Genomic DNA, 24,705 nt, shown 5'->3' with positions numbered 1-24,705 from the left:
CCCCGGACCTATCACAGTGACCAGAGCTGCTGGGTAGAAGGCAGAGCATTGGTACTGGATGCTGGGTTAAAACCACAGAACAGTCAGATAATGGATTAGATTGGTCTAATCTACAGGTCACAGGAATTTACAGCAGGCAAGAAGGCGTCAAAGCAGGATCTTAATAAGATCCTTGATAAGGAAATTACACTAGATTGTGGTACTAGTGATCTCCAGAAGGTACATATGGTATCATGATACATTTCAGGGTAAAACTGGGCTCTTTTTTTTACAGTTTAGGAGACCTAGCTTGGCAGAAGGTAAACCAGCCTCCTGCCCTTTTAACCAATCAATACTGCTATGGTGGTCTGGGTGGGTACAAGGTTGAGAACCATTTCACTATACAACCCTAGATACACTCCTCTAGGTCCCAATTTAACAAGGGGGGTGGAGCAGAATATGAGCCCCCAGCAGTATTTCTATTAATACCACACTGTATATAATGTTGTACACTGCTGGTGTAATATCTGCTAATAACTGCCCATCAATGCTCAGTAAATCACACTGTGATCAGTGGAGAGTTGTGATTGTGGATATTATTGTTCTTCTGTGAGATTTGTGTTACAGCTACATAATATCAAACACTGTAGAGGGAATATCTATCTGACAGCAGCCCAAGCTGGGATCACTAATATTACTGAGTGTAATAACCTGAATACAAAGCGACTGCTCTGTACAACTGCTGTACATCTACTGTCTGCTCCACCATTATTATTATTATTATTATTATTATTATCTTTGACTTATAAGGCGCCACAAAGGGTCCGCAGCGCCGTACATTACATATACAGAAAACAGAACCAAGACACAACATGATACACAAATATATACAAACACAGGAGACAGAGTAAATCAAATCAGATTATATCTGACAGATAGTGAAAGGGATAGTAGAAATCAGCAAGAAGAAGGCCGAAGGTTAATAAAACAGGGCTAGCGAAGCAGGCCAAGAGTTACAGAGGGTGAAGGAGCACACAAGGAAAGTGGGCTCTGCTCATGAGAGCTAACAACCTAAAGGGAGGGGGAGACACATAAAGGGTGGTACTAGCTAGGGGGGAGAGCCAGGACAAGAAAGTTAGGAGGACTGATAGACTTGAATAAAGAAATGAGTCTTAAGGGCACGCTTGAAGCCTTTCAGAGTAGATACTAAGCTGATGGAACGTGGAAGATCATTCCACAGCAGGGGAGCAGCCCGGGCAAAGTCTTTATTCCCATTCTCCATCATCTGATGCTCTGTACAACTACTGTACATCTACTGTCTGCTCCACCATATTGTCTGTATTCCCATTCTCCATCATCTGATGCTCTGTACAACTGCTGTACATCTACTGTCTACTCCACCATATTGTCTGTATTCCCATTCTCCATCATCTGACTTTCTTCTCTACATCAATCTATTCCTCACCTGAGGTCTCCATCTTTCTTCTCCCTCTTATCATGTTTCATATATCTTATCATTAACAAGTCTTTGTTTTACTTTGTGTATAAAATGATGAAAGGGAAGGATGTGACTTGGCTAAATCAATGTTTTAATTTTACAACTTTGTCTTATATTACACAATACATAAATCACTTTCTTTACAGACTGTGTGTTAACCTGTCAGTGATTGTTCTTCAGGTCACAGAGAATATAGACTGACTGATGGACCTAATGATTGTTCGGGTAATTTAGAAGTAAGACATGTTAACAATTGGGACTATGTTTGCGAGACTAATATGAATCTAAGAGGAGCCAATGTCATGTGCGGTGAGATTGGATGTGGACTAGCGGTGCCATCATTAATGAGCTACACAAGAAAGAGTCAAATAATCCGGACAGAAGACATCAAGTGTGTTGGTAATGAGTCCAAGTTACTGGACTGTGTGAGAGATCCTAAACCTGAGGGAACCTGCACCAACCAAAATATCCTTACCATTCAATGCATAGGTATGTTATCCATTATTAAACCCATTATATTCATCTGGGTCTATATAATATGTCTATATAATATGTCATGCTGCTTCATTTACTACTATAGATAATATATATAATTTGTAAATGTATTATTTGAATTCATTCTTTTAAATAGTGCCTTACGGATATGAATAGAACAAATGTCATGAAGATGTATTTACATTTACTTACTGAGATATTACATAAAACCTTAAATGTGTTCAGATCCTCAACTGAGTAATAGAAATAAAAATAACCCAATAAATCAAATAGTATACAAAATGATATCTTTTTCAATTCATTTATTGATCAAAAAAATTCAAAATTAAATATATTTGTTGGAAAAAACTTGTGAACCACTAAGATTATCAGGGATAATTAGAATCAAGAGTGTCAATCAATGGGATGACAATCAGGTGTGAGTTTGGGTTGTCCTGCCCTATTTACAAAGCATAAAACTGAGTCTTCACTACCACAGACTGGTCTTCACCAGACAGACTTGTGAATGCATGCCATGCCTCCATCCAAGGGGATTACTGAGGACATCACTACCCCAGACTGGTCTTTACCAGACAGACTTGTGAATGCATGCCATGCCTCCATCCAAGGGGATTACTGAGGACTTCATTACCACAGACTGGTCTTCATCAGACACACTTGTGAATGCATGCCATGCCTCCATCCAAGGGGATTACGGAGGACTTCAGGAAAAGCGTTATCGATGCTTCAGGGAAGAAAAGGTCACAAAATGATATCTAAAGACTTTTGTCTTCACCAATCTACTGTCAGGGTGATGCACAAATGGAGACAATTCAATACCATTCCTCCTCTCCCCGGAAGTGGTCGTCCAACATAGTAACTCTAAGAGTACGGCAAATAATATTCCAGGATATCACAAAGTACCCCAGTGTAACGTGAAAGGATCTCCAGGCCTCTCTTACACTGGCTGATGTCAGTGTTCATGAGTCCACCATCAGCCAATCACTGAGCAGGAATAGTGTGCATGGGATGATAGAAAGGCTAAAAGACATTGCTCTCCAAGATAAAATGGCTGCCCTAGTAACGTTTGTTAGAGAGAAATATAACTACTGAAAGAATGTTCTATGGATGGTTGAGTCTAAAATACAACTTTTTGGCTTAAATGAGAAACACTTTGAATAAAACCAATCACTGCATTCCAACATAGTTATCCCATCCCAACCGTGAGCCACGGTGGTGGTAGTGTCATGGTTTGTGGTTGTTTTGCTGCCACAGCTCCAGACAGCTGGCCATCATCGATGGAACTATGAGTTCTAGATTGTACCAGAGAATTCTTCATGAGACTGTCTTGTATTCATCCATGAACTGAAGATCAACAGAAGCTGGATCTTACAGCAAGTCAACGACCCTGAGCACACAAGTCAGTCTGCAAATAGTGAAGATATTTTTGTTTTTTGGAAGCCCAGACCTTAATCCAATCGAAATGTTGTGGCAGCTCCTGAAGTGGATGTCATGTAAGAAAACCAACAACATCCATGAGGTGGAGCAGAATCTAAATGTTTGATCATTTTGTGTGTTATTTGATTCATTGTGTTCTATTTCTCACGTTGTATGACACAGTTAAAGTGACATTTATGGCAAAATTCAGAAAATTCTAAATGTCTCACACATTGTCTAGCACCACTGTAACACATTCTTACCATGTTTTGTTCTGCTCCTGTTTGACAGGTACATTCAATGGCTACAGACTAGTGAACGATAGTGATCACTGCTCAGGCAGAGTGGAGCTCTTACACCGAGGACAATGGAAGTCACTGTGTAATTCCCACTGGGATCTACAAGCAGCTAATGTCCTGTGTAGACAATTACACTGTGGTACAGCTGCCTCACTTCCAGCTGGAGGATATTATGGGGCAACAAATGAACCTTGGACAGATAGGTATCACTGTAAAGGATCTGAGTATCACCTGTGGGAATGTGATGTCACTACACTTGGAAACAATAAGTGTCCACATTGGGACACTGCAGGTGTGATTTGTACAGGTAAGTCTGACTGTACAGTTCTCCTACACATTGGGGCATTAGTACAACAGTTCCATTCATTATCCTACTGATAGCCAACCCCATGGTGGTAATGAGGGAGCCAGTTGCCCGCAGAAGGGGATTGGTGTTAATACTCATTGTGTCACTATCAAAAGCAGCTCCTCTATAGGAAGTAAGCAGATCCCTCTATTCTCTCTCAATACAGCAGCAGGTTCCATGTAAACATGTATCAGGTGCACGTGAAGAGAAACATTTATTGATTGTTTTGCTGTTTTTACCTCCACAATAAGCAGAATCGTGTGATCCAATAGAAATATTACATTATAAATAACTGATGCATGAAACTGTTAAGTGACCTGCACCAGTGTTTCCCATCTCTCACAGTGATGGTCTAGGGAGATGGACATTCCAGGTGTTTGGGTGCATGGGTGTATATGTCCTGCTGTACAACTTAATCCTACTGTCTGTTACACACCTACAGGACAGAAGGAGTTTGTGCGTCTAATGGATGGAGAAAGTCATTGTGCAGGGAGACTAGAGGTCCTCACAAATGACACATGGAGCAGAGTGGTAGCCGATCAATGGGGCATAAAAGAGGCTGAAGCTGTCTGCAGAGAATTGCATTGTGGGGACGCAGTTGAGGCATTTCCTATTGGAACACCACCGATAATCAGTGGTCATGTGACATCCAAGAGATATTTGTTCCAACTACCCAACTGGAGACACAAGACCCAACTGGAGAACTTCTCATCTACTGTTCCACCCTCTACAGTGAGATATTCTATAGAGGGAAAGGATGTAGGAGTAATCTGCTCAGGTATAGAAGCTTCATGTATTATAAAAAGATAATTTATAATCTGACATGTATTAGTATTGTGATTATAATCATTTCCACTTTGGTGCATGTGGGACCACATATCTGCTGATTGTCATGCTTGGTGCCTGGTGTGTCTGAGTGTTAGTATGTGACACATCAGTAGGTAGGATCACATTCAGATATACTGGATCGCACATACATGACACATAGAACATTCTTACATTGTGCCATACAAGCAGATAATACTGTGTAAGACCAGGCATGGTGAGCTGACACTACTCCTGGTAGCTTCTCTCTGTTGATACCCAATGGGCCAGAGAGGAATAGGAGTCAGAGAGGCCATTTAACGTGTCCGGGATGGACTAATGTGTGATGACGTGTACACATCACCATTTATTGTATGAATTGTTACATCTGTGACGTGTGGTCCAAAGGTGAGTAGGATCTAGATAAGTGCCATTCAGTGTTCTGCCAGTACTTGGACCACTCTGCCACATTTCTCCAGTTGGAGATGCAGGTGGTCACTCGAAGGCCTCTACAGGGACCTGAAATGGTTTTATGTGTTCCTCATGTTCCTGAGTCTCAGGAGTCATCATCTGAGTAAGATTCACCTTGGATAACATTAGGGACTTTCTTCCCTCTCTCTCCTTCACCATTATCATTGTTTATTTCTAAAGTCCCAAATAACACGATAACTCCGGACAGTGGGTTTAAATCCAACTCTACCTTTATCTTCACCTGTTGGTCTATCTGACGTCCCTGTGATATACTCTTATCTGTATTAATGTTTATTTCTACTATACATCCCACAATAGTTAATTCTATAAAATAAATAGATAGACTTTCCTTTGAATTTCAGTGATTGGGTAAAACATTATTTATTGTGAATGTGTAATGTTACTGGACATAAGATATCAGATATACTAATATATCCATGTTGTGTCTCCTAATACAGAGAGCAAACGTCTACGGTTGGTGAATGGTCCTGGTCGCTGTGCTGGTAGAGTGGAGGTCTATCACCAGGGAGAGTGGGGGACTATCTGTGATGACTTATGGGACCAAGCAGATGCCAATGTGGTTTGTAAACAGCTAAATTGTGGCTATGCTGTTACTGCCACAACCCAGGGCCATTATGGGAGAGGAACTGGGAAGATCTGGATGGACGATGTACAGTGTACAGGGAATGAAACTGCTCTGTGGAACTGCACATTCAGCCAGTGGGGTCAGCACAATTGTGGACACAAAGAGGACAGTGGTGTAATATGTTCAGGTACATAGTAAATGTGTCAGGATCAGTGTCCGCTATGAATCCCAACTTTCCTTTCTGCAACTCAGTTGCTAAGGCAACCATCAAGCAGCCAGGTGATAGGTTCAGAAGGAGCCTTACAATTATCTCCCTGGTCCTTATAGTAGAGGGAGTCCTACCTCTCATGCCATTAATAGCTTCAGCCATGCTGTGCAGCTGCTAAGTCTCCTTTCTTTTTATGACTGCTCTTGGAGTAACCATTTCTTGAATATTAACCCTGTCTGTTTGTTGCCTGCCCGACCAGTTCCTGTATACTGACCTAGTCTGTTAGCTGCCTGGACTGACATCAGCCTGGGTTATGACACTATTTGCTGCCTGTGCTGACCTCGGCCTGGGTTCTGACACTGTCTGTTAGCTGCCTGTGCTGACCTTGGCCTGGGTTCTGACACTGTCTGCATGCTGTCTGTCCTGACACTGTGTGCACATTCGTCTAGCTGTCTGCGCTGACCTCGGCTTGGGTTCTGACACTGTCTGTTAGCTGCCTGTGCTGACCTTGGCCTGGGTTCTGACACTGCCTGCATGCTGTCTGTCCTGACACTGCTTGGACATTCGTCTAGCTGCCTGCTGTCCCTTCCTGGTTTACACTATTCTACCTCTGGAGGAACTACATGTTTAGTAGCTCTGCAAGACCTGCTGATCACCTTGGTAAGTCCTAAACTCAGTGCCCTCCTGTCTGCCATTTCAGTCTAAAAACGTTATCCTGCACCAATCTCATGAATGGTTTAAGCTCCTACTACCACATGTTAAGTCCTGAGGGAAACCGAGTACCGGTGAGCATATCGCTCTCTATGTGGATAGGGAAGCTATAAGTGAAAGCTACATATAGTTGGTTATAGAGAAGTTATCCAAGTTTCTGACAATTGGCATCACAAAGTGTAGGAAGAAACACCTGGTGATCATCTCTGTGTGTACAACAAAACCATCAATAACTTACTTGTGACCACACAATAGTACAAGTGTTAGGGATTACCTGCCCTGAGTAAGGCGTCAGGTAGGTGGTTAGATCAGGCTGAAACAATGAATACATTTCACATTTGAGCATTGCTAACGTGTTTGCTTATCTTTGGACTGACTGCATCTGGAAGCTTTTTGCTATCTCAATCTAAGACTAAATTGTAGTAAAACGTTACCTACCTATAAATTGTTCTAATCATTTTGGTCAGATGATTCCTGTTATGTTCTTAGCTTAAAAATAGTTGAAATATAAAACAGTAATTACAGGTAATTGAACAACACTGACAGAACTGAGTAATACATTTGTTCTTGCAGAGTTCCTGGACCTTCGTCTGGTTGGTGGGTCACATGACTGTGAAGGACGCCTGGAAGTCTATTATAATGGAAGTTGGGGATCTGTATGTAATAACGTTATGCCAGAAGACTCAATCTCTGTTATTTGCAGACATCTGAGTTGTGGATCTAAGGGTCACTTACTTACTGCACAGGAGACATTTGGCAAAGGAAATGAGCCTTTTTGGGTGGACCATATTGATTGTCGCAAACGTGACAACTTCTTATGGCAGTGTCCTTCATCTCCATGGAATATCAACGCCTGCGATGAGAGAGACCTAGCCAGGATTGTGTGTGAGTAACTTAATGTTTATTTACACCATGTTTCCTGATCTGCATCTCATCATACTGATTAATTGATTGGTTTATATAATATAATGTTAATGAATATGGATGTTGTGACTGGATCACTATTAAATAACTTTTAGTATAAATTTATTTAAAGCAAATAACGCAGGGCGCTTATTTATATAATTGCACGTGCACTTATTTTTTATATTGTGTATATTGTGAGATAGGAAATTGTTATTTCTGAGACCAGGGTAAAAAATTTGTTTTTTCTGTTGTAATCATTCAAAAGCAAATACTTTATTTCTGATGTATATCTGGTACAATAAGTCTTTGTTTTGAAAGCCTTTTGCATATCTTGGTGCAAGAAAATGCTTTTGTTTGTAACCTTGCTAGAGGGAATGCATTCATGTCTGAGGTTTTGATCCAAGCTTTTCCAGTACCACCGCTCTGCCTGCTACCTGCAGCCCTGGTTAGTATAATAGGCCAGGGGGAATCCATCCACAGCAACTCTGATCTATAGTGAGAGGTCAGGAGTACCAGCCTAGGTACACCAGCAACGAGGAACGCTAGCAGCGTCAGTTATCCAGAAGGAATGTGGTTCTGAGTGCCATAGAAGGAGCTCAGTGGTGGCAGCAAGCCCCTCCCACTGCGGCAGGAGGGGCGAATTCGGAAAAACGAAAGCCCAGCCAGTTCCCAGCAACAACAGACAGGGTGGCATAGGCGGTCCATCCTGTCACAGATGTATTAAAATTAATAAATCTGTTTATGATAAAAAATATATATATATCTGTAAGTAACTGGTGGATCACAAGCTTTACTGGGATCACCACCTTGATCCTCAGATCACCAATCCCTGTGTTAGATCCTCAGATACCAGCCTGTAGGTAACTCCTCAAGGAAATATGATCTAAGTGTTTTTTAGTACAGTATTTGATACAATGATAAAGTGACAATACTGAGCTGAGCTGTTGTGTTTCTGGGGAGCGGCTGGGCTTGTCTTTCCACAATCCCCTTTCTTACACCCAAATGCTCCCCTCTTAAAGCAGTAGGAGGGGCTTATGATGCTGCCACCATTGGACTTCTTAGCGGCATCCAGGACTGAGTCCTTCTGGATAACTCTCACTGCTGGTGTACCCCCTTACTGGGCACCTGGGCTGGTACCCCTGACCTCTTCCTATAGATCAGGGTTGCTGTGGATGATCCCCCCTGGCCTATCACACAGACCAAAGCTGCCGGGTAACGGGCAGAGCGGTGGTACTGGACGCTGGATCCAAACCTCAGAACAGCTGGATAACAGATTCGATTAAACTAATCTGTAGGTCACAAGGATCACCGCATTAAGTAGGCGTCAAAGCAGGATCTTAAAACAGTGATATTTTATTAGATCAAGTGTCCTAATAAGGACAGTTAAGTACGCCAGTTTATGGAACTAGTGATCTTTCCAGAAGTTACTGATGATTTGATCATACATGGTCAAACAGAGATCCTTTTTATACAGATTCTGACACAACTATTAGCAGGGGGTAGCACCACCCCTTGATCCTAGATGGCTCCGCAAAGACTGATAAATCACATTCAATGGTTACCATCAGGATGTAATATATCCTTTAAACATGGAGCTAACGCAATTTAAGCTTTAACAAAATTTACATCAATCTGTTATATCTTAATACTCGTATCCTGAGTCTACATTGTTCAGACAGGTTCCTGTCTCTCTAACAAGACGTGACAATAGGTATTGACCTCCTGCTGGGCCTTCACACTAAGGGATGTGTTGGACCCTCAAACATCAAAAGGTATAATCAGCATGATGGATTTTATTTAATTACACATATCCAATTTCCTCCCCTGGCACTGTCTCAGCAATAAATACATTTCCTATACAATTTGCAATACAATATAATGAAAATCAATAAATTTGCAAGTATAGAAATTAGCGCACTGTGCTAACAATTTAAATATAATTATACAATAAGTTATTTCTAACTGATCCAGTCACAAATACTAATTATTAGATGACAGTGATTGGATGTGATTTCCTGTCCTCACAACTGTCACCAGGAGACAGAAGAACAATGATTTACTGCTGGTTTCCCCACATACTTCTCACTGAGACGCAGAGATCTGAAGAACGTGGTTCCTGCAGCTGACAATTGATAACTGTACTTTATCATCTCATAAATAGGTGAGGAAAGGAAACCGAAGACACAACTTCCTGGTAACTGCCCAACGTCAGAGCCCTGTTCAGGTGAGGATTTTATTATACTCCATCTATAATACTATTATCCCACCGTCGCTGGATAATCATGTCCTACAGAGACGGTGCTTCATGGTTACTATCTACTGACATGGAAATAACATATTCATATAATTCAGTGATTAGAAGCTGCAACAACACATATTATGTGTCTAGGAATTATACATCATCATTATCAGTAGGTCATACAGGTATTTTACTTTATATCTGTGGAGGCAGCAACGTGGTGACCTGAACCAATAACAATGCCGACCTATCACATCACTAGGAGCTAGTGACATCACTGTGATCATAACAATGCCGACCTATCACATCATTAGGAGCTAGTGACATCACTGTGCTCATAACAATGGCGACCTATCACATCACTAGGAGCTAGTGTCATCACTGTGATCATAACAATGCCGACCTATCACATCACTAAGAGCTGTTACAACTGCCCATACTTTATATGTGGCAGCAGTACCTCAAATCCACCAGAGGGGCTGCTGCTCTGCCCCTGACCTTTACGCCATGCCTCTAGGAGTTAATCTCCTTTCCTGATTAGAACTGCACCTGTCTCACAGCTTCTAATACCTGCCTCAATCTGTGCTCTGTGCAGTTCATCATTTATCCCTGGCTGCTGCTTGTTTCTCCCTGTTCCAGTTTGTTCTGCTGCTGTCTGATCTCCTGTTATGACCCTCTGCCTGATTACTGGATTATGCTTGTTTGCCTGTGACCCTGACCACTGCCTGGCTATTGGATTCTGCTTAAACTCTAGTTGCCCTAGCCTCTGCCTGGTCACTGGACTTTGCTAGTCTGTCTGCTTCCCTGGATTGCCTCGTGCCTCTGGCAATCTGGAATCCTGAACCCTGCCTCCTTAGTCTGGAGCCTCGTGCCTCCTGGCAATTGGGTAACTCATTATACTTATCCCTGCAATTAAACTGTATTTGCATTGCTTGGTACCTGTTGCTTCTGTGGACTATTCCTGCCATTTATCACACATGTTCATAATTGTGTATTGGAGTATACCTGTTTATTCTGCTACCTGAAATCTGCATATTCCATGAACTCAATCCTTCTTCACATATTTATCCTAAATAAATACACTTGGTTTTCCTACTGCTATTGCTGTGTCATGAATTCACTAGGAATCGTAACAGGAGCTAGTGACGTCGCTGTGATCATAACAATGCCGACCTATCACATCACTAGGATAAAGTGACATCACTGTGATCATAACAATGCCAACCTATCACATCACTAGGATCTAGTAACATAGTAACATAGTAACATAGTTGATGAGGTTGAAAAAAGACACCAGTCCATCAAGTTCAACCTATTTTGGATCTCCTGCGATCCTGCACTTATATTTGAAATTAATCCAGAGTAGGCAACCGCCCATCTGTTTCAATTTTGAAAATCCCCCCAGACTCAATATTGCAATCCAATTTTTTACCCTATATCCACTACTATCCTTTATTTTAAATTAACGGTCGTATCCCTGGATACACCTTTCCGCTAAAAATTTGTCTAACCCTTTCTTAAACATATCTATTAATTCTGCCATCACAACCTTCCCTGGCAATGAATTCCATATCTTGACTGCCCTTACTGTAAAGAATCCCTTCCTTTGCTGGTTGTGAAATTTCCTCTCCTCTAACCTTAGGGGATGACCACGTGTCCTGTGTATGGTCCTTTGGGTAAAAAGTTCCCATGAAAGCTCTCTGTATTGACCCCTAATGTATTTGTACATAGTAATCATATCTCCCCTTAGACGCCTCTTTTCTAAAGTAAACATGCCTAAACTGGCTAACCTTTCCTCATAACTTAATGACTCCATACCCTTTATCAATTTTGTCGCCCTTCTCTGAACCCTTTCTAGTTCCAAATTATCTTTTTTATAGAGTGGTGCCCAGAACTGTACTGCATATTCAAGATGAGGTCTTACCAACGATTTATACAGTGGCAAAATTACACTGTCTTCCCTTGCATCTATGCCCCTTTTTATGCATGCCAATACTTTGTTTGCCCTTGCAGCTGCTGCTTGACATTGAGCACTATTGCTAAGTCTACTGTCTACGAGCACTCCCAAATCCTTTTCCATTATAGATTCTCCCAAATTAATTCCATTTAATTTATAGATTGCGTTCTTGTTTTTGATCCCTGAATGCATAACCTTACATTTATCTGTATTAAACCTCATATTCCATTTAGCCGCCCAATCCTCCAGTTTATTTAAGTCCCTCTGTAGAGAAGCTACATCTTGCTCTGATTTTATTACCTTACAGAGTTTAGTGTCATCTGCAAAAATAGAAACTTTACTCTCTAAACCATCACCAAGGTCATTAATAAATATATTAAAAAGGAGTGGTCCCAGCACGGAACCTTGAGGAACTCTACTTAAGACCTTTGACCAATTAGAAAATGTTCCATTTATCACAACTCTCTGTTCCCTATTCTCTAACCATTTTTCGATCCAAGTACAAATTTTGATTTCTAGACCCAGTTCCCTTATTTTGTAAACCAACCTCTTGTGTGGCACTGTATCAAAGGCCTTTGCAAAATCTAAGTAGACCACATCTACTGTCCTGCCCTGGTCTAAGTTCCCACTAACTTCCTCGTAGAAACTAATTAGATTAGTTTGACATGACCTATCCCTCACAAATCCATGTTGATTCCCACTAATAATTTTATTGCGTACCAAGTAATCCTGAATACTGTCCCTTAAAATATCTTCCAGTAGTTTCCCCACTATTGATGTCAGGCTTACAGGTCTATAATTCTCTGGTTGTGATCTCGTCCCCTTTTTAAACAACGGCACCACATCTGCTATTCGCCAATCCCTTGGTACTGAGCCTGATGAGATTGAATCTCTGAAAATTAAGAATAGCGGTCTAGCTATTTCCGAGTTTAACTCCATAAGGACCCTTGGGTGTATGCCATCTGGACCTGGAGCTTTATTTATCTTAATATTCTTCAGTCGCCTTTGGACTTCTTCCTCTGACAACCAAGTATTAATTAATGGCATGGTTTCATTTCCATTTTTATGTATTACTCCTGCCATTTGTTCCTCTCTGGTAAATACTGAAGAAAAGAACGTGTTTAATATCTCTGCTTTTTCCTTAGTATCATTTATCAATTCACCCATCTCACTTCTTAGGGGTCCTATATTATCTTTTTTAATCCTTTTGCCATTTATATACTTAAAAAACTTTTTGGGGTTTGTCTTACTTTCTTTTGCAACGTGCCTTTCATTTTCTGATTTAGCCAATCTAATTTCCTTTTTGCATGTTTTATTACATTCCTTGTACCTATGGAAGGACTCCTCTGACCCTTCAGACTTAAACAATTTAAATGCACGCTTCTTCCTTTGCATTTCTTCCCTTACCTTTTTATTTAGCCACATTGGTTTAGACTTAATTCTTTTACATTTATTTCCCATAGGAATGAACTTATACGTGTATGTTTCCAACAACATTTTAAAGACAGCCCACATTTCTTCCGTATTTTTTCCTTCAAAGGCTTTGTCCCAGTCTATGCTCTTTATAGACTCCTTTAGCATATTAAAATTTGCCTTTTTAAAGTTTAAAGTCCTAGTTGATCCCTTATACTGTTGTTTCTGGAAACTAATTTCAAATGAGACCATATTATGATCACTGTTTCCCAAGTGCTCCTTTACTTGAATATTTGATATTACGTCTACATTGTTTGTTATTACTAGGTCCAGTATAGTCCGGTTCCTAGTTGGTTCCTCAACTAATTGGGACATGTAATGGTCTTTTAGCGTGCTCAGAAACCTATTTCCCCTAGCTGTACCGCAGGCCTCAGTACTCCAATCAATGTCTGGATAATTAAAATCCCCCATAATTAAAATTTGACCTAGTTGTGTAGCCTTTTCAATTTGCTGTAGAAGTTGGGCTTCCTCAATCGTACTAATATCTGGCGGTTTATAGCATATCCCTATCAGAAACTTCTCTGAACTTTTTCCTCCGCTGGATATTTCCACCCACAATGCCTCTATATTATCACCAATATTCTTGTATATAACTTCCTGAATACTTGGTTTTAATTCTGGCTTAATATAAAGACATACTCCTCCGCTCTTTTATTTACCCTATCCCTCCTGAAGAGAGAATAGACTTCCAAGTTGACTGCCCAGTCATGTGTATCATCCCACCAGGTCTCAGTAATACCTATAATATCATACTGCTCATTCATTGCTACTAGTTCTAACTCCCCCATTTTACCTGTCAGGCTTCTTGCATTTGCAAGCATACACTTAAGTCTATTGCCTCCCTTAGGTATTTCTTTTTGCTTTAAAAAGGGCCGCTCCTTATCGGCTATGCTTCCCTTTCCCCCCTCTCCACCCCCTTTACTCTTGTTAAATTCCTCCTTACTACTCTCAATGTCTATCCCATAAATACTTGCTTGCCCCTTCCCCCCGGAGCCTAGTTTAAAACCTCCTCCAACCTTATAACCATCCTCTCCCCTAGCACTGCAGCCCCCTCCTCATTCAGGTGCAATCCATCACGACAATAAAGATGGCAACTGACCGAGAAATCATCCCAGTGCTCTAAGAATCCAAAACCCTCCTTCCTACACCAATCTTTTAGCCACGCATTAACCTCCCTAATCTCCCGCTGCCTCCCTGGACTAGCGCGTGGCACAGGTAGTATTTCCGAAAATACTACCTTGGATGTCCTTGCCTTAAGTTTGTGACCTATGTCCCTGAAATCATTCTTTAGGACACCCCTTCTTCCTCTAACTCGGTCATTGGTGCCAACATGCACCAAAACCGCTGGGTCATTCCCAGCCCCTCCCAACAATCTGTCCACCCGATCCGCAATATGCCGAGCCCGAGCACCCGGGAGACAACACACTGTTCGGCATGCACGGTCCCGGTAACAGATTGCCCTATCTACCTTCCTAATAATTGAATCCCCTACCACCACAATCTGCCTGGGTCCCTGAGTAACTTTGGTCCCCTCTGTGCTGGAGAGACCATTCCCCTGGTTGCTAGAGGAAGCAGTGTCATCCAACTCTACCAATTCTGAACTGCCTTCCACAGTATCTTCATCCAATCTGGCAAATCTGCTGGGATTGCCTAGCTCAGAACTGGCCTGCCTCTTCCTCCCTCTGCTACCCCTAGTAACTGTTACCCAGCTGCCTACCTGTGCATCCTCCTCTGTCTCTGCTCCACCCTGCTCAGATAACGCATCAACGGTGAGCTGTAAATTCTGCTCCAGGTTGGCAATGTCTCTCAATGTTACAATGGTCTGTTTTAGATCAGTTACCTGGGCTTCCAAAGAGACCAATTGCTCACATTTCTCACAGAGGTATAAACCTTGGAACACTTGCTCCAAGTGTGCATACATATGACAAGATATGCATTGAGTGAGATCATCAAGCCTGCTACTACTCATCTTATTATGGCTAACCTAACTTCTTATAGCCTACAGTGAACTTTAGTACTAGCCTTTCCTAGCCACTTACCAGATTAAACCCCTTCCTGGATTCAACTCCTTACTGGAACCAATTCCACACTTTAAACAAAAACAGCACTTGAAATCAAAAAAGCAGTGAAATCACAAGCTCAATGAAATCGCTTGCTACCTCCTAGTGACATCACTGTGATCATAACAATGCCGACCTATCACATCACTAGGAGCTAGTGACATCATTGTGTTCATAACAATGCCAACCTATCACATCACTAGGAACTAGTGACATCACTGTGATCATAACAATGCCGTCCTATCACATCACTAGGATCTAGTGACAATAACTCTGATTGGATCCTGGTTAATTGGTTCAGAACACAATATGCTTTTTGGTCAGGCGACTAAACTACTTGGGAGTTGTCCAATCACTAGTTTCGGCCACATCTCCGGATACGCCTATAAGGAGACGTATCTTACCTATATCTGGGGGCTGGTGTAACAATACGTACTGATCACAATGACAGTGTCAGCGCTTATATTTACTAGTCTGTTATAATATTTTTGTTTGTTCAAATCCCCCCTCCCGAGTAACCAGCATCAGTGCTATGGCCGGGCTGGTACAATAGTATGTAACTGAAATAAACACAGACGTCATATTAAAGAGTATTTATTAAAGAACTCCCCCCCCCCCAAGCCCCCCTCTCACCTGCTTATTATAGACGTTAATTTATAGGGAATCTTCTTTCTTTCTTGTCCTCCTGCTGTAGCAGTAACAGCCCAGGTTATAGCGCTGGTGCCGGTTATTCATATTGTGGGGGGGGGGGGGCACTGTTTTTTATGACTTATTTATATCTTATTATAATACAGTAAATTACCGGCATCATCATCATGAAATGGACTTTATAAGTAAGTAGTCTGACAGGTAATGTCAGTAAGTACAAACATGTCACATAGTGAGGTCTGATACTGGATAATCTGCAGTCTGACCACTAGTTGTACAGAACATTACAGACAAGTGACGGATATATTCTCTCCCCTTTGTTTCCTTACTAGACAGAGACCGAGTCCGTCTCACCAATAACTGCTCGGGCAGAGTGGAGGTTTATTATCAGGGAGGTTGGGGGACAGTCTGTGATGATGATTGGGACATGAAGGATGCAGAAGTGGTATGTAAACAGGTGGGGTGTGGCCCCGCTATGAATGCCACTGGAGGGGCCCTGAATGGAAGCGGGACCGGTCCCATCTGGTTGAGCGAGGTGAATTGCCGAGGTTATGAGCAAGTGCTGCAAGACTGCTGGGCTCTGCGCTGGAACATGAGCGATTGTCTCCACAAGGAGGATGCCGGAGTCGTGTGCATGGGTAACTTACTGTATGTGGTATGTCGTTATATAACGCTAACTTAAAGAGTCCACTAATCATATTTACTTATTTAGAGATGACGCATTTGTGCACTGAACCTACATAGAGACAGACATACACAGAATGGTACTTACATGTGTATATTGTGTTAGATAGATCTTATGTATAACTATAAAACTGTAGTATTTGTGCCGGGTGACATCCGGTGTACAAGTGTGTACATTTACACCTAACGATAGAGCACAGTTGTGGTCTGACAGTGTTAGTGGTAAATGCTAAAGTCATATTATATAGACTGTGATCCAATAAACACATCATCATCATTTATTTATATAGCGCCACTAATTCCGCAGCGCTGTACAGAGAACTCATTCACATCAGCCCCTGCTGCATTGGGGCTTACAGTCTAAACTCCATAACCAACACACAGAGACAGACAGACACACAGAGTAGGGCCAATTTGTTAGCAGCCAAATAACCTACCAGTATGTTTTTGGAGTGTGGAAGGAATCCTGAGCACCAGGAGGAAACCCACACTAACACGTGGAGTACATACAAACTCCCCACAGATAAGGCCATGGTTGGGAATCGAACTCATGACCCCAGTAGTGTAAGGCAGAATTGCTAACCACTTAACCACCATGCTGCCCTTTTTTAAGGGGTGAAACATGAATTCTGAGTCTTCTTTCCCGCAGTCGTCCAATTAGAAATGACTAATAAGTGATATAAACAGCTGGACGCAACCTGAGATCATTTATCAGCTGGAGGGGTCAGTACACAATCAGCCAATCAGAAGAGGCCGAATAGGCACCATCATTACGTGTCATTACACCGTGGTCATACAGCCGTCTCCATATGTATCCCTGGCACCATGTGGACTGTACACGCTACAACATGTAATACAGTGATGTGACACATGATTAGGAGTTATGTACACGTGTCAGTCTAACTGGGTATTATACAGGGATATGAACACTTTAGTGTTATAAAGAGATATAATGAGTAAATGCTGTATAGTCCTCACGGCTTCTGTGTCCTATTACAGAGCATGTGATGGGTAAGAAATGTTATTTGTATTTACTGATTGGTTTTATTTATTTTTATTGGTCCTACAGAAAATTATCCACCTCCAACAACAGTCACCACTTCAGGTAATGCTCTATAAATGCTTCCGATTTCGCAGTGACTTATATCCCCCAACACAATGACGGTGCCCTGTTCCCTTCCCGTTAGTAAGAGCTGCCAACCAATCACATGTCACATCTAACCTGAGTGATTGTATGTTGGATGTTTTACAAATAACCATCTCAGGTCTCGTGGCCGATCATTTACATGAGATATTCTGAATGTCATATTATCTATTTCTTTATCTGCTTCTATATATCCTTGAGCCACATTTACGTATATATCCGTGAGCCACGTTTATGTATATATCTGTGAGCCACATGTACATATATATATATCTGTGAGCCACGTGTACGTATACATCTGTGAGTGGTATTAGTAACTGGTATGTTAGTAATAGTTGTGCTGTCAGTTACTTATTATTGGAATGTCTCTCTGACACTATATTCTGTGAAATAAGATTTAGGGTGGCTCCGAACAGTTCAACCCCCGTCATATATCCCAACGGTTTTCCTTGTGGTCTTCATCGTCTCGGTGACCCTGGTTGGGATGGGAATCATTGTTGTCGGGGTTCTGATAAAACGTATGCAGAGATATAAGAGAGGTGAGTATGGTATTGGTGCTATTATATAACCAAACCTTACACTTCTGATACTGCACATTCTGCTCATGTATAAGAATAAGTTGGATAAGTGGAGGTATGGCGTACCACGTATACCAGCCCACGTCCACCACTGAGTGTAAAGGGAACTAGCGGAAGAATTATAGAACTGTATTGTACTCCCGCCAACATTTGTCCTACTAGCCCCCCCACGCACTTCTTGCCACCCTAAGGACCTGTGCACATGGGTACAATGTGGCAGCGTAATGTGAGGGTAAAAGTAAGGATAAAAAGAGCACATTTGTCTCTGGACCTAAATGTCACACCTTGTATAAAGTACATATACGTGGTACCCCTATATTTAGATAAAATACATATACGTGGTACCCTTAAATTTATATAAAGTACATATACGTGGTACCCCTATATTTATATATAGTACATATACGTGGTACCCCTATAATTTTATAAAGTACACATACATGTGTCGAAGTAATTATTAACAAAAACCCTATATTACCAATTAGTTCAATAGAATGAACCAATGAACTTGAATTTTGTTTCTGTGCTTTAAGAGAACAGAAAAACACATGTTGCACAAAACAGAAATTACATAACAAGAGACATGTTTTTAGTAAGTTTCCAATATTTCACAATAGCCGGATATGGCCAAAGAAATATTGGCTCCATATAAGGTCAAGATGACCCTTCCAAAAGAACATGTCACTTTAATTATAGAGACATTAGATTGCCAGCAGTGATGTAAGCTGGGAAGGTGTGTTTTAAAGACATAAGTAGTATCATCTCTATAAATATATGACTTAATCAAATATAGATTGTCAATTTGCATTTGAGACCCTGGGCGTATGTCTGCTTCATCCAGGATGGCTGTATCTATGTATAATATCTTTTTAATAAACTATAGAAATATTATATTTTGGAAGCCTGCTCATCTCATTTATTATTTAAAGAAAGAAAAGAGAAAATCTTATACACGTGGTACCCCTATATTTATATAAAGTACATATACTTGGTACCCCTATATTTATATAAAGTACATACATAAGTGGTATCCCTATATTTATATAAAGTACATATATACGTGGTACCCCTATATATATAAAGTACATATATGTGGTACCCCTATATTTATATAAAGTACATATACGTGGTACCCCTATATTTATATAAAGTACATATACGTTGTACCCCTATATTTATATAATGTACATATACGTGGTACCCCTATATTTATATAAAGTACATATATGTGGTACCCTATATTTATATAAAGTATATATACGTGGTACCCTTATATTTATATAAAGTACATATACGTGGTACCCCTATATTTATATAAAGTACATACATAAGTGGTATCCCTATATTTATATAAAGCACATATATGTGGTACCGCTATATTTATATAATGTACATATACGTGGTACCCCTATATTTATATAAAGTAGCTCATTACACATTGGATCGGTATTTAGGGTAATACTATTTACTTAAACGTGATTTGGAGAAGAATCATAGAACAGAGAATATTTCCCTAATTGTGGCTGTTTTCCAGTATAATGTCCATGAAATAAAAGTATATGATTCTCCCACTATATACCAAAGGGAAGTCTCTTCTGTGTCACTGCAGCCATGGGGTCACCTCCAACCAGGTCCTATCTGTGTAGATTGTATGTTCTCCCCGTGTACACGTGAGGTTTCTCCAGGTGCTCCAGTTCCTCCCATTCCCCAGACACATACTGGTTGGTTAATTGGCTTCTGACAGAATTATCCCGTGTGTATATGTGGTAGGGAAAATAGATTGTAAGCTCTGCTGGGGTCACATATTACCTGTAATACTCTGTGTAATATGTAGGCGCTCTATAAAGCCCATGGGAGGTGTTTTCTACCTACAATAACGTAACGTTACAGGTGAGTTTAGCACCTGATTTATTGGTGACAGTTTTCTTTCTAGGTGTAAAGAATAAACTGTCTGAGCTTAGATGGTAAAAGATAACTGAGATTGTGATTTGTATAACAGACATTTTGGGACATTTAGGACACATGTCTGTAGACATGTCATTGACATGTAATAAAATAAAACATTCTGACACATTTTCCTTATATGTTGACGTTTGATTAAAGGTTTATTTGCCGGTAATTACATGTGTGTTTCAGCCCTCAGGAACATGTATTCAGTGTCATCCCAGGAACCTGTGTATGAAGAGATTGATCTAAGAATGATGAAGAAGTATCAGAGCGTGTCCCAACAATCAGGTATGTTCTGCTGTGATTACCTGTATGACACATGTTAGTTACTGAGTATAAGCTTAGATTGTGTGTGTACGGTACATACCTTCATGTGACAGTAACACAGTGTTCTGACATGACCTGTATGACACACGTTAGTTACTGAGTGTGAACTTAGATTGTGTGTGTACGTTACATACCTTCATGTGACAGTAACACAGTGTTCTGACATGACCTGTATGACACACGTTAGTTACTGAGTGTGAGCTTAGATTGTGTGTGTACGGTACATACCTTCATGTGACAGTAACACAGTGTTCTGACATGACCTGTATGACACACGTTAGTTACTGAGTGTGAGCTTAGATTGTGTGTGTACGGTACATACCTTCATGTGACAGTAACACAGTGTTCTGACATGACCTGTATGACACACGTTAGTTACTGAGTGTGAGCTTAGATTGTGTGTGTACGGTACATACCTTCATGTGACAGTAACACAGTGTTCTGACATGACCTGTATGACACACGTTAGTTACTGGGTGTGAGCTTAGATTGTGTGTGTACGGTACATACCTTCATGTGACAGTAACACAGTGTTCTGACATGACCTGTATGACACACGTTAGTTACTGAGTGTGAGCTTAGATTGTGTGTGTACGGTACATACCTTCATGTGACAGTAACAGTGTTCTGACATGACCTGTATGACACACGTTAGTTACTGAGTATAAGCTTAGATTGTGTGTGTACGGGACATACCTTCATGTGACAGTAACAGTGTTCTGACATGACCTGTATGACACACGTTAGTTACTGGGTGTGAGCTTAGATTGTGTGTGTACGGTACATACCTTCATGTGACAGTAACACAGTGTTCTGACATGACCTGTATGACACACGTTAGTTACTGGGTGTGAGCTTAGATTGTGTGTGTACGGTACATACCTTCATGTGACAGTAACAGTGTTCTGACATGACCTGTATGACACACGTTAGTTACTGAGTGTGAGCTTAGATTGTGTGTGTACGGTACATACCTATCAAATTAACCAAAAGACATACAACAAATGAGGAAATGAAGCAGTGATTGGATCCCTCTATGTATAATTTAATATTGTTTTATGCAGTGTTTTACCCTGATGGCGTTGATAAGAAACTGGAATACTACACAAGTGAGGAGAGACTTCATATGACTCCAGAGCCAGGTAACATGCATGACCAGAGCCAGGTAACATACATGACCAGAGTCAGGTAATATACTTGATCACAGCCAAGTAACATACATGACTAGAGCCAGGTAACATACATGACCAGAGCCAGGTAACATGCATGACCAGAGATAGGTAACATACATGACCAGAGCCAGGTAACATGCTTGACCAGAGCCAGGTAACATGCATGACCAGAGCCAGGTAACATGCATGACCAGAGCCAGGTAACATACATGACCAGAGCCAGGTAACATACATGACCAGAGCCAGGTAACATACATGACCAGAGCCAGGTAACATACATGACCAGAGCCAGGTAACATACATGACCAGAGCCAGGTAACATACATGACCAGAGCCAGGTAACATACATCACCAGAGCCAGGTAACATACATCACCAGAGCCAGGTAACATACATCACCAGAGCCAGGTAACATACATGACAAGAGCCAGGTAACATACATGACAAGACCACATTGTAAGATAAACATTAGTGGTTACATTGTGTCTAGAAATGTATTATAACTAACAGATGTGTTTGTACAGTTATATTATATAACGACTTACTTACTAACACAATACAATTAGCACATAATGTATCAGCTGCAGTAGATTTCCATTTGATTTATAAAGGGGAGAATAACAGATCTTTGTATTTATCTCCATATAATGTAATATACGCTCCAGTAAGATACGTTGTCATCACTGCAGACATGTCACTGTGACGTTATCCTAGGTTCCTCTCTGGAGAACAAGATGACAGAATATGATGACACTGGATTATCCTATGAGAACCTCAACAATGATGAAACAACGACCGACGGGAGCAAAGGTCACTGTTCATTCATATCACTGAGTCACTGGTTATAAGTCATTATTGTGATGTGAGAAATATTGTATGTTCACATGTAATATGTGACAGTAACGTGGGGTTATATAGTGATCACTGCACTCAGTCACAGTGCTTAGTGTACAGTCATGTATGTCACATGTAATATGTGACAGTAACGTGGGGTTATATAGTGATCAGTGCACTCAGTCTCAGTGCTTAGTGTACAGTCATGTATATCACATGTAATATGTGACAGTAACGTGGGGTTATATAGTGAGCAGTGCACACAGTCACAGTGCTTAGTGTACAGTCATGTATGTCACATGTAATATGTGACAGTAACGTGGGGTTATATAGTGAGCAGTGCACACAGTCACAGTGCTTAGTGTACAGTCATGTATGTCACATGTAATATGTGACAGTAACGTGGGGTTATATAGTGAGCAGTGCACACAGTCACAGTGCTTAGTGTACAGTCATGTATGTCACATGTAATATGTGACAGTAACGTGGGGTTATATAGTGAGCAGTGCACACAGTCACAGTGCTTAGTGTACAGTCATGTATGTCACATGTAATATGTGACAGTAACGTGGGGTTATATAGTGAGCAGTGCACACAGTCACAGTGCTTAGTGTACAGTCATGTATGTCACATGTAATATGTGACAGTAACGTGGGGTTATATAGTGAGCAGTGCACACAGTCACAGTGCTTAGTGTACAGTCATGTATGTCACATGTAATATGTGACAGTAACGTGGGGTTATATAGTGAGCAGTGCACACAGTCACAGTGCTTAGTGTACAGTCATGTATGTCACATGTAATATGTGACAGTAACGTGGGGTTATATAGTGATCAGTGCACACAGTCACAGTGCTTAGTGTACAGTCATGTATGTCACATGTAATATGTGACAGTAACGTGGGTTTATATAGTGAGCAGTGCACTCAGTCACAGTGCTTAGTGTACAGTCATGTATGTCACATGTAATATGTGACAGTAACGTGGGTTTATATAGTGAGCAGCGCACTCAGTCACAGTGCTTAGTGTACAGTCATGTATGTCACATGTAATATGTGACAGTAACGTGGGTTTATATAGTGATCAGTGCACTCAGTCACAGTGCTTAGTGTACAGTCATGTATGTCACATGTAATATGTGACAGTAACGTGGGTTTATATAGTGAGCAGCGCACTCAGTCATAGTGCTTAGTGTACAGTCATGTATGTCACATGTAATATGTGACAGTAACGTGGGTTTATATAGTGATCACTGCACTCAGTCATAGTGCTTAGTGTACAGTCATGTATGTCACATGTAATATGTGACAGTAACGTGGGGTTATATAGTGAGCAGTGCACACAGTCACAGTGCTTAGTGTACAGTCATGTATGTCACATGTAATATGTGACAGTAACGTGGGGTTATATAGTGAGCAGTGCACACAGTCACAGTGCTTAGTGTACAGTCATGTATGTCACATGTAATATGTGACAGTAACGTGGGGTTATATAGTGAGCAGTGCACACAGTCACAGTGCTTAGTGTACAGTCATGTATGTCACATGTAATATGTGACAGTAACGTGGGGTTATATAGTGAGCAGTGCACACAGTCACAGTGCTTAGTGTACAGTCATGTATGTCACATGTAATATGTGACAGTAACGTGGGGTTATATAGTGAGCAGTGCACACAGTCACAGTGCTTAGTGTACAGTCATGTATGTCACATGTAATATGTGACAGTAACGTGGGGTTATATAGTGAGCAGTGCACACAGTCACAGTGCTTAGTGTACAGTCATGTATGTCACATGTAATATGTGACAGTAACGTGGGGTTATATAGTGAGCAGTGCACACAGTCACAGTGCTTAGTGTACAGTCATGTATGTCACATGTAATATGTGACAGTAACGTGGGGTTATATAGTGAGCAGTGCACAC

At 41.0% G+C, this 24,705-nt stretch overlaps 1 protein-coding gene across 1 annotated transcript; it reads left to right on the top strand.

Annotated features, from left to right (window-relative positions):
* Positions 1-3,434: 3,434 nt before the first annotated feature.
* Positions 3,435-22,795, top strand: LOC142112128 (antigen WC1.1-like). The gene is made up of 12 exons (XM_075193965.1): positions 3,435-3,465; positions 3,680-3,994; positions 4,476-4,811; positions 5,767-6,081; positions 7,387-7,698; positions 9,881-9,943; positions 16,429-16,734; positions 17,850-17,885; positions 18,320-18,463; positions 20,639-20,737; positions 21,841-21,918; positions 22,662-22,795. The coding sequence occupies exons 1-12, from the start codon at positions 3,435-3,437 to the stop codon at positions 22,793-22,795; spliced, it is 2,169 nt and encodes a 722-aa protein (XP_075050066.1).
* The last annotated feature ends 1,910 nt before the right edge of the window (positions 22,796-24,705 follow it).

Source organism: Mixophyes fleayi (genome assembly GCF_038048845.1).
Source record: "Mixophyes fleayi isolate aMixFle1 chromosome 12 unlocalized genomic scaffold, aMixFle1.hap1 SUPER_12_unloc_3, whole genome shotgun sequence".
NCBI classification, from domain to species: domain Eukaryota; kingdom Metazoa; phylum Chordata; class Amphibia; order Anura; family Limnodynastidae; genus Mixophyes; species Mixophyes fleayi.
This window is presented reverse-complemented; position numbering and strand designations above follow the sequence as displayed.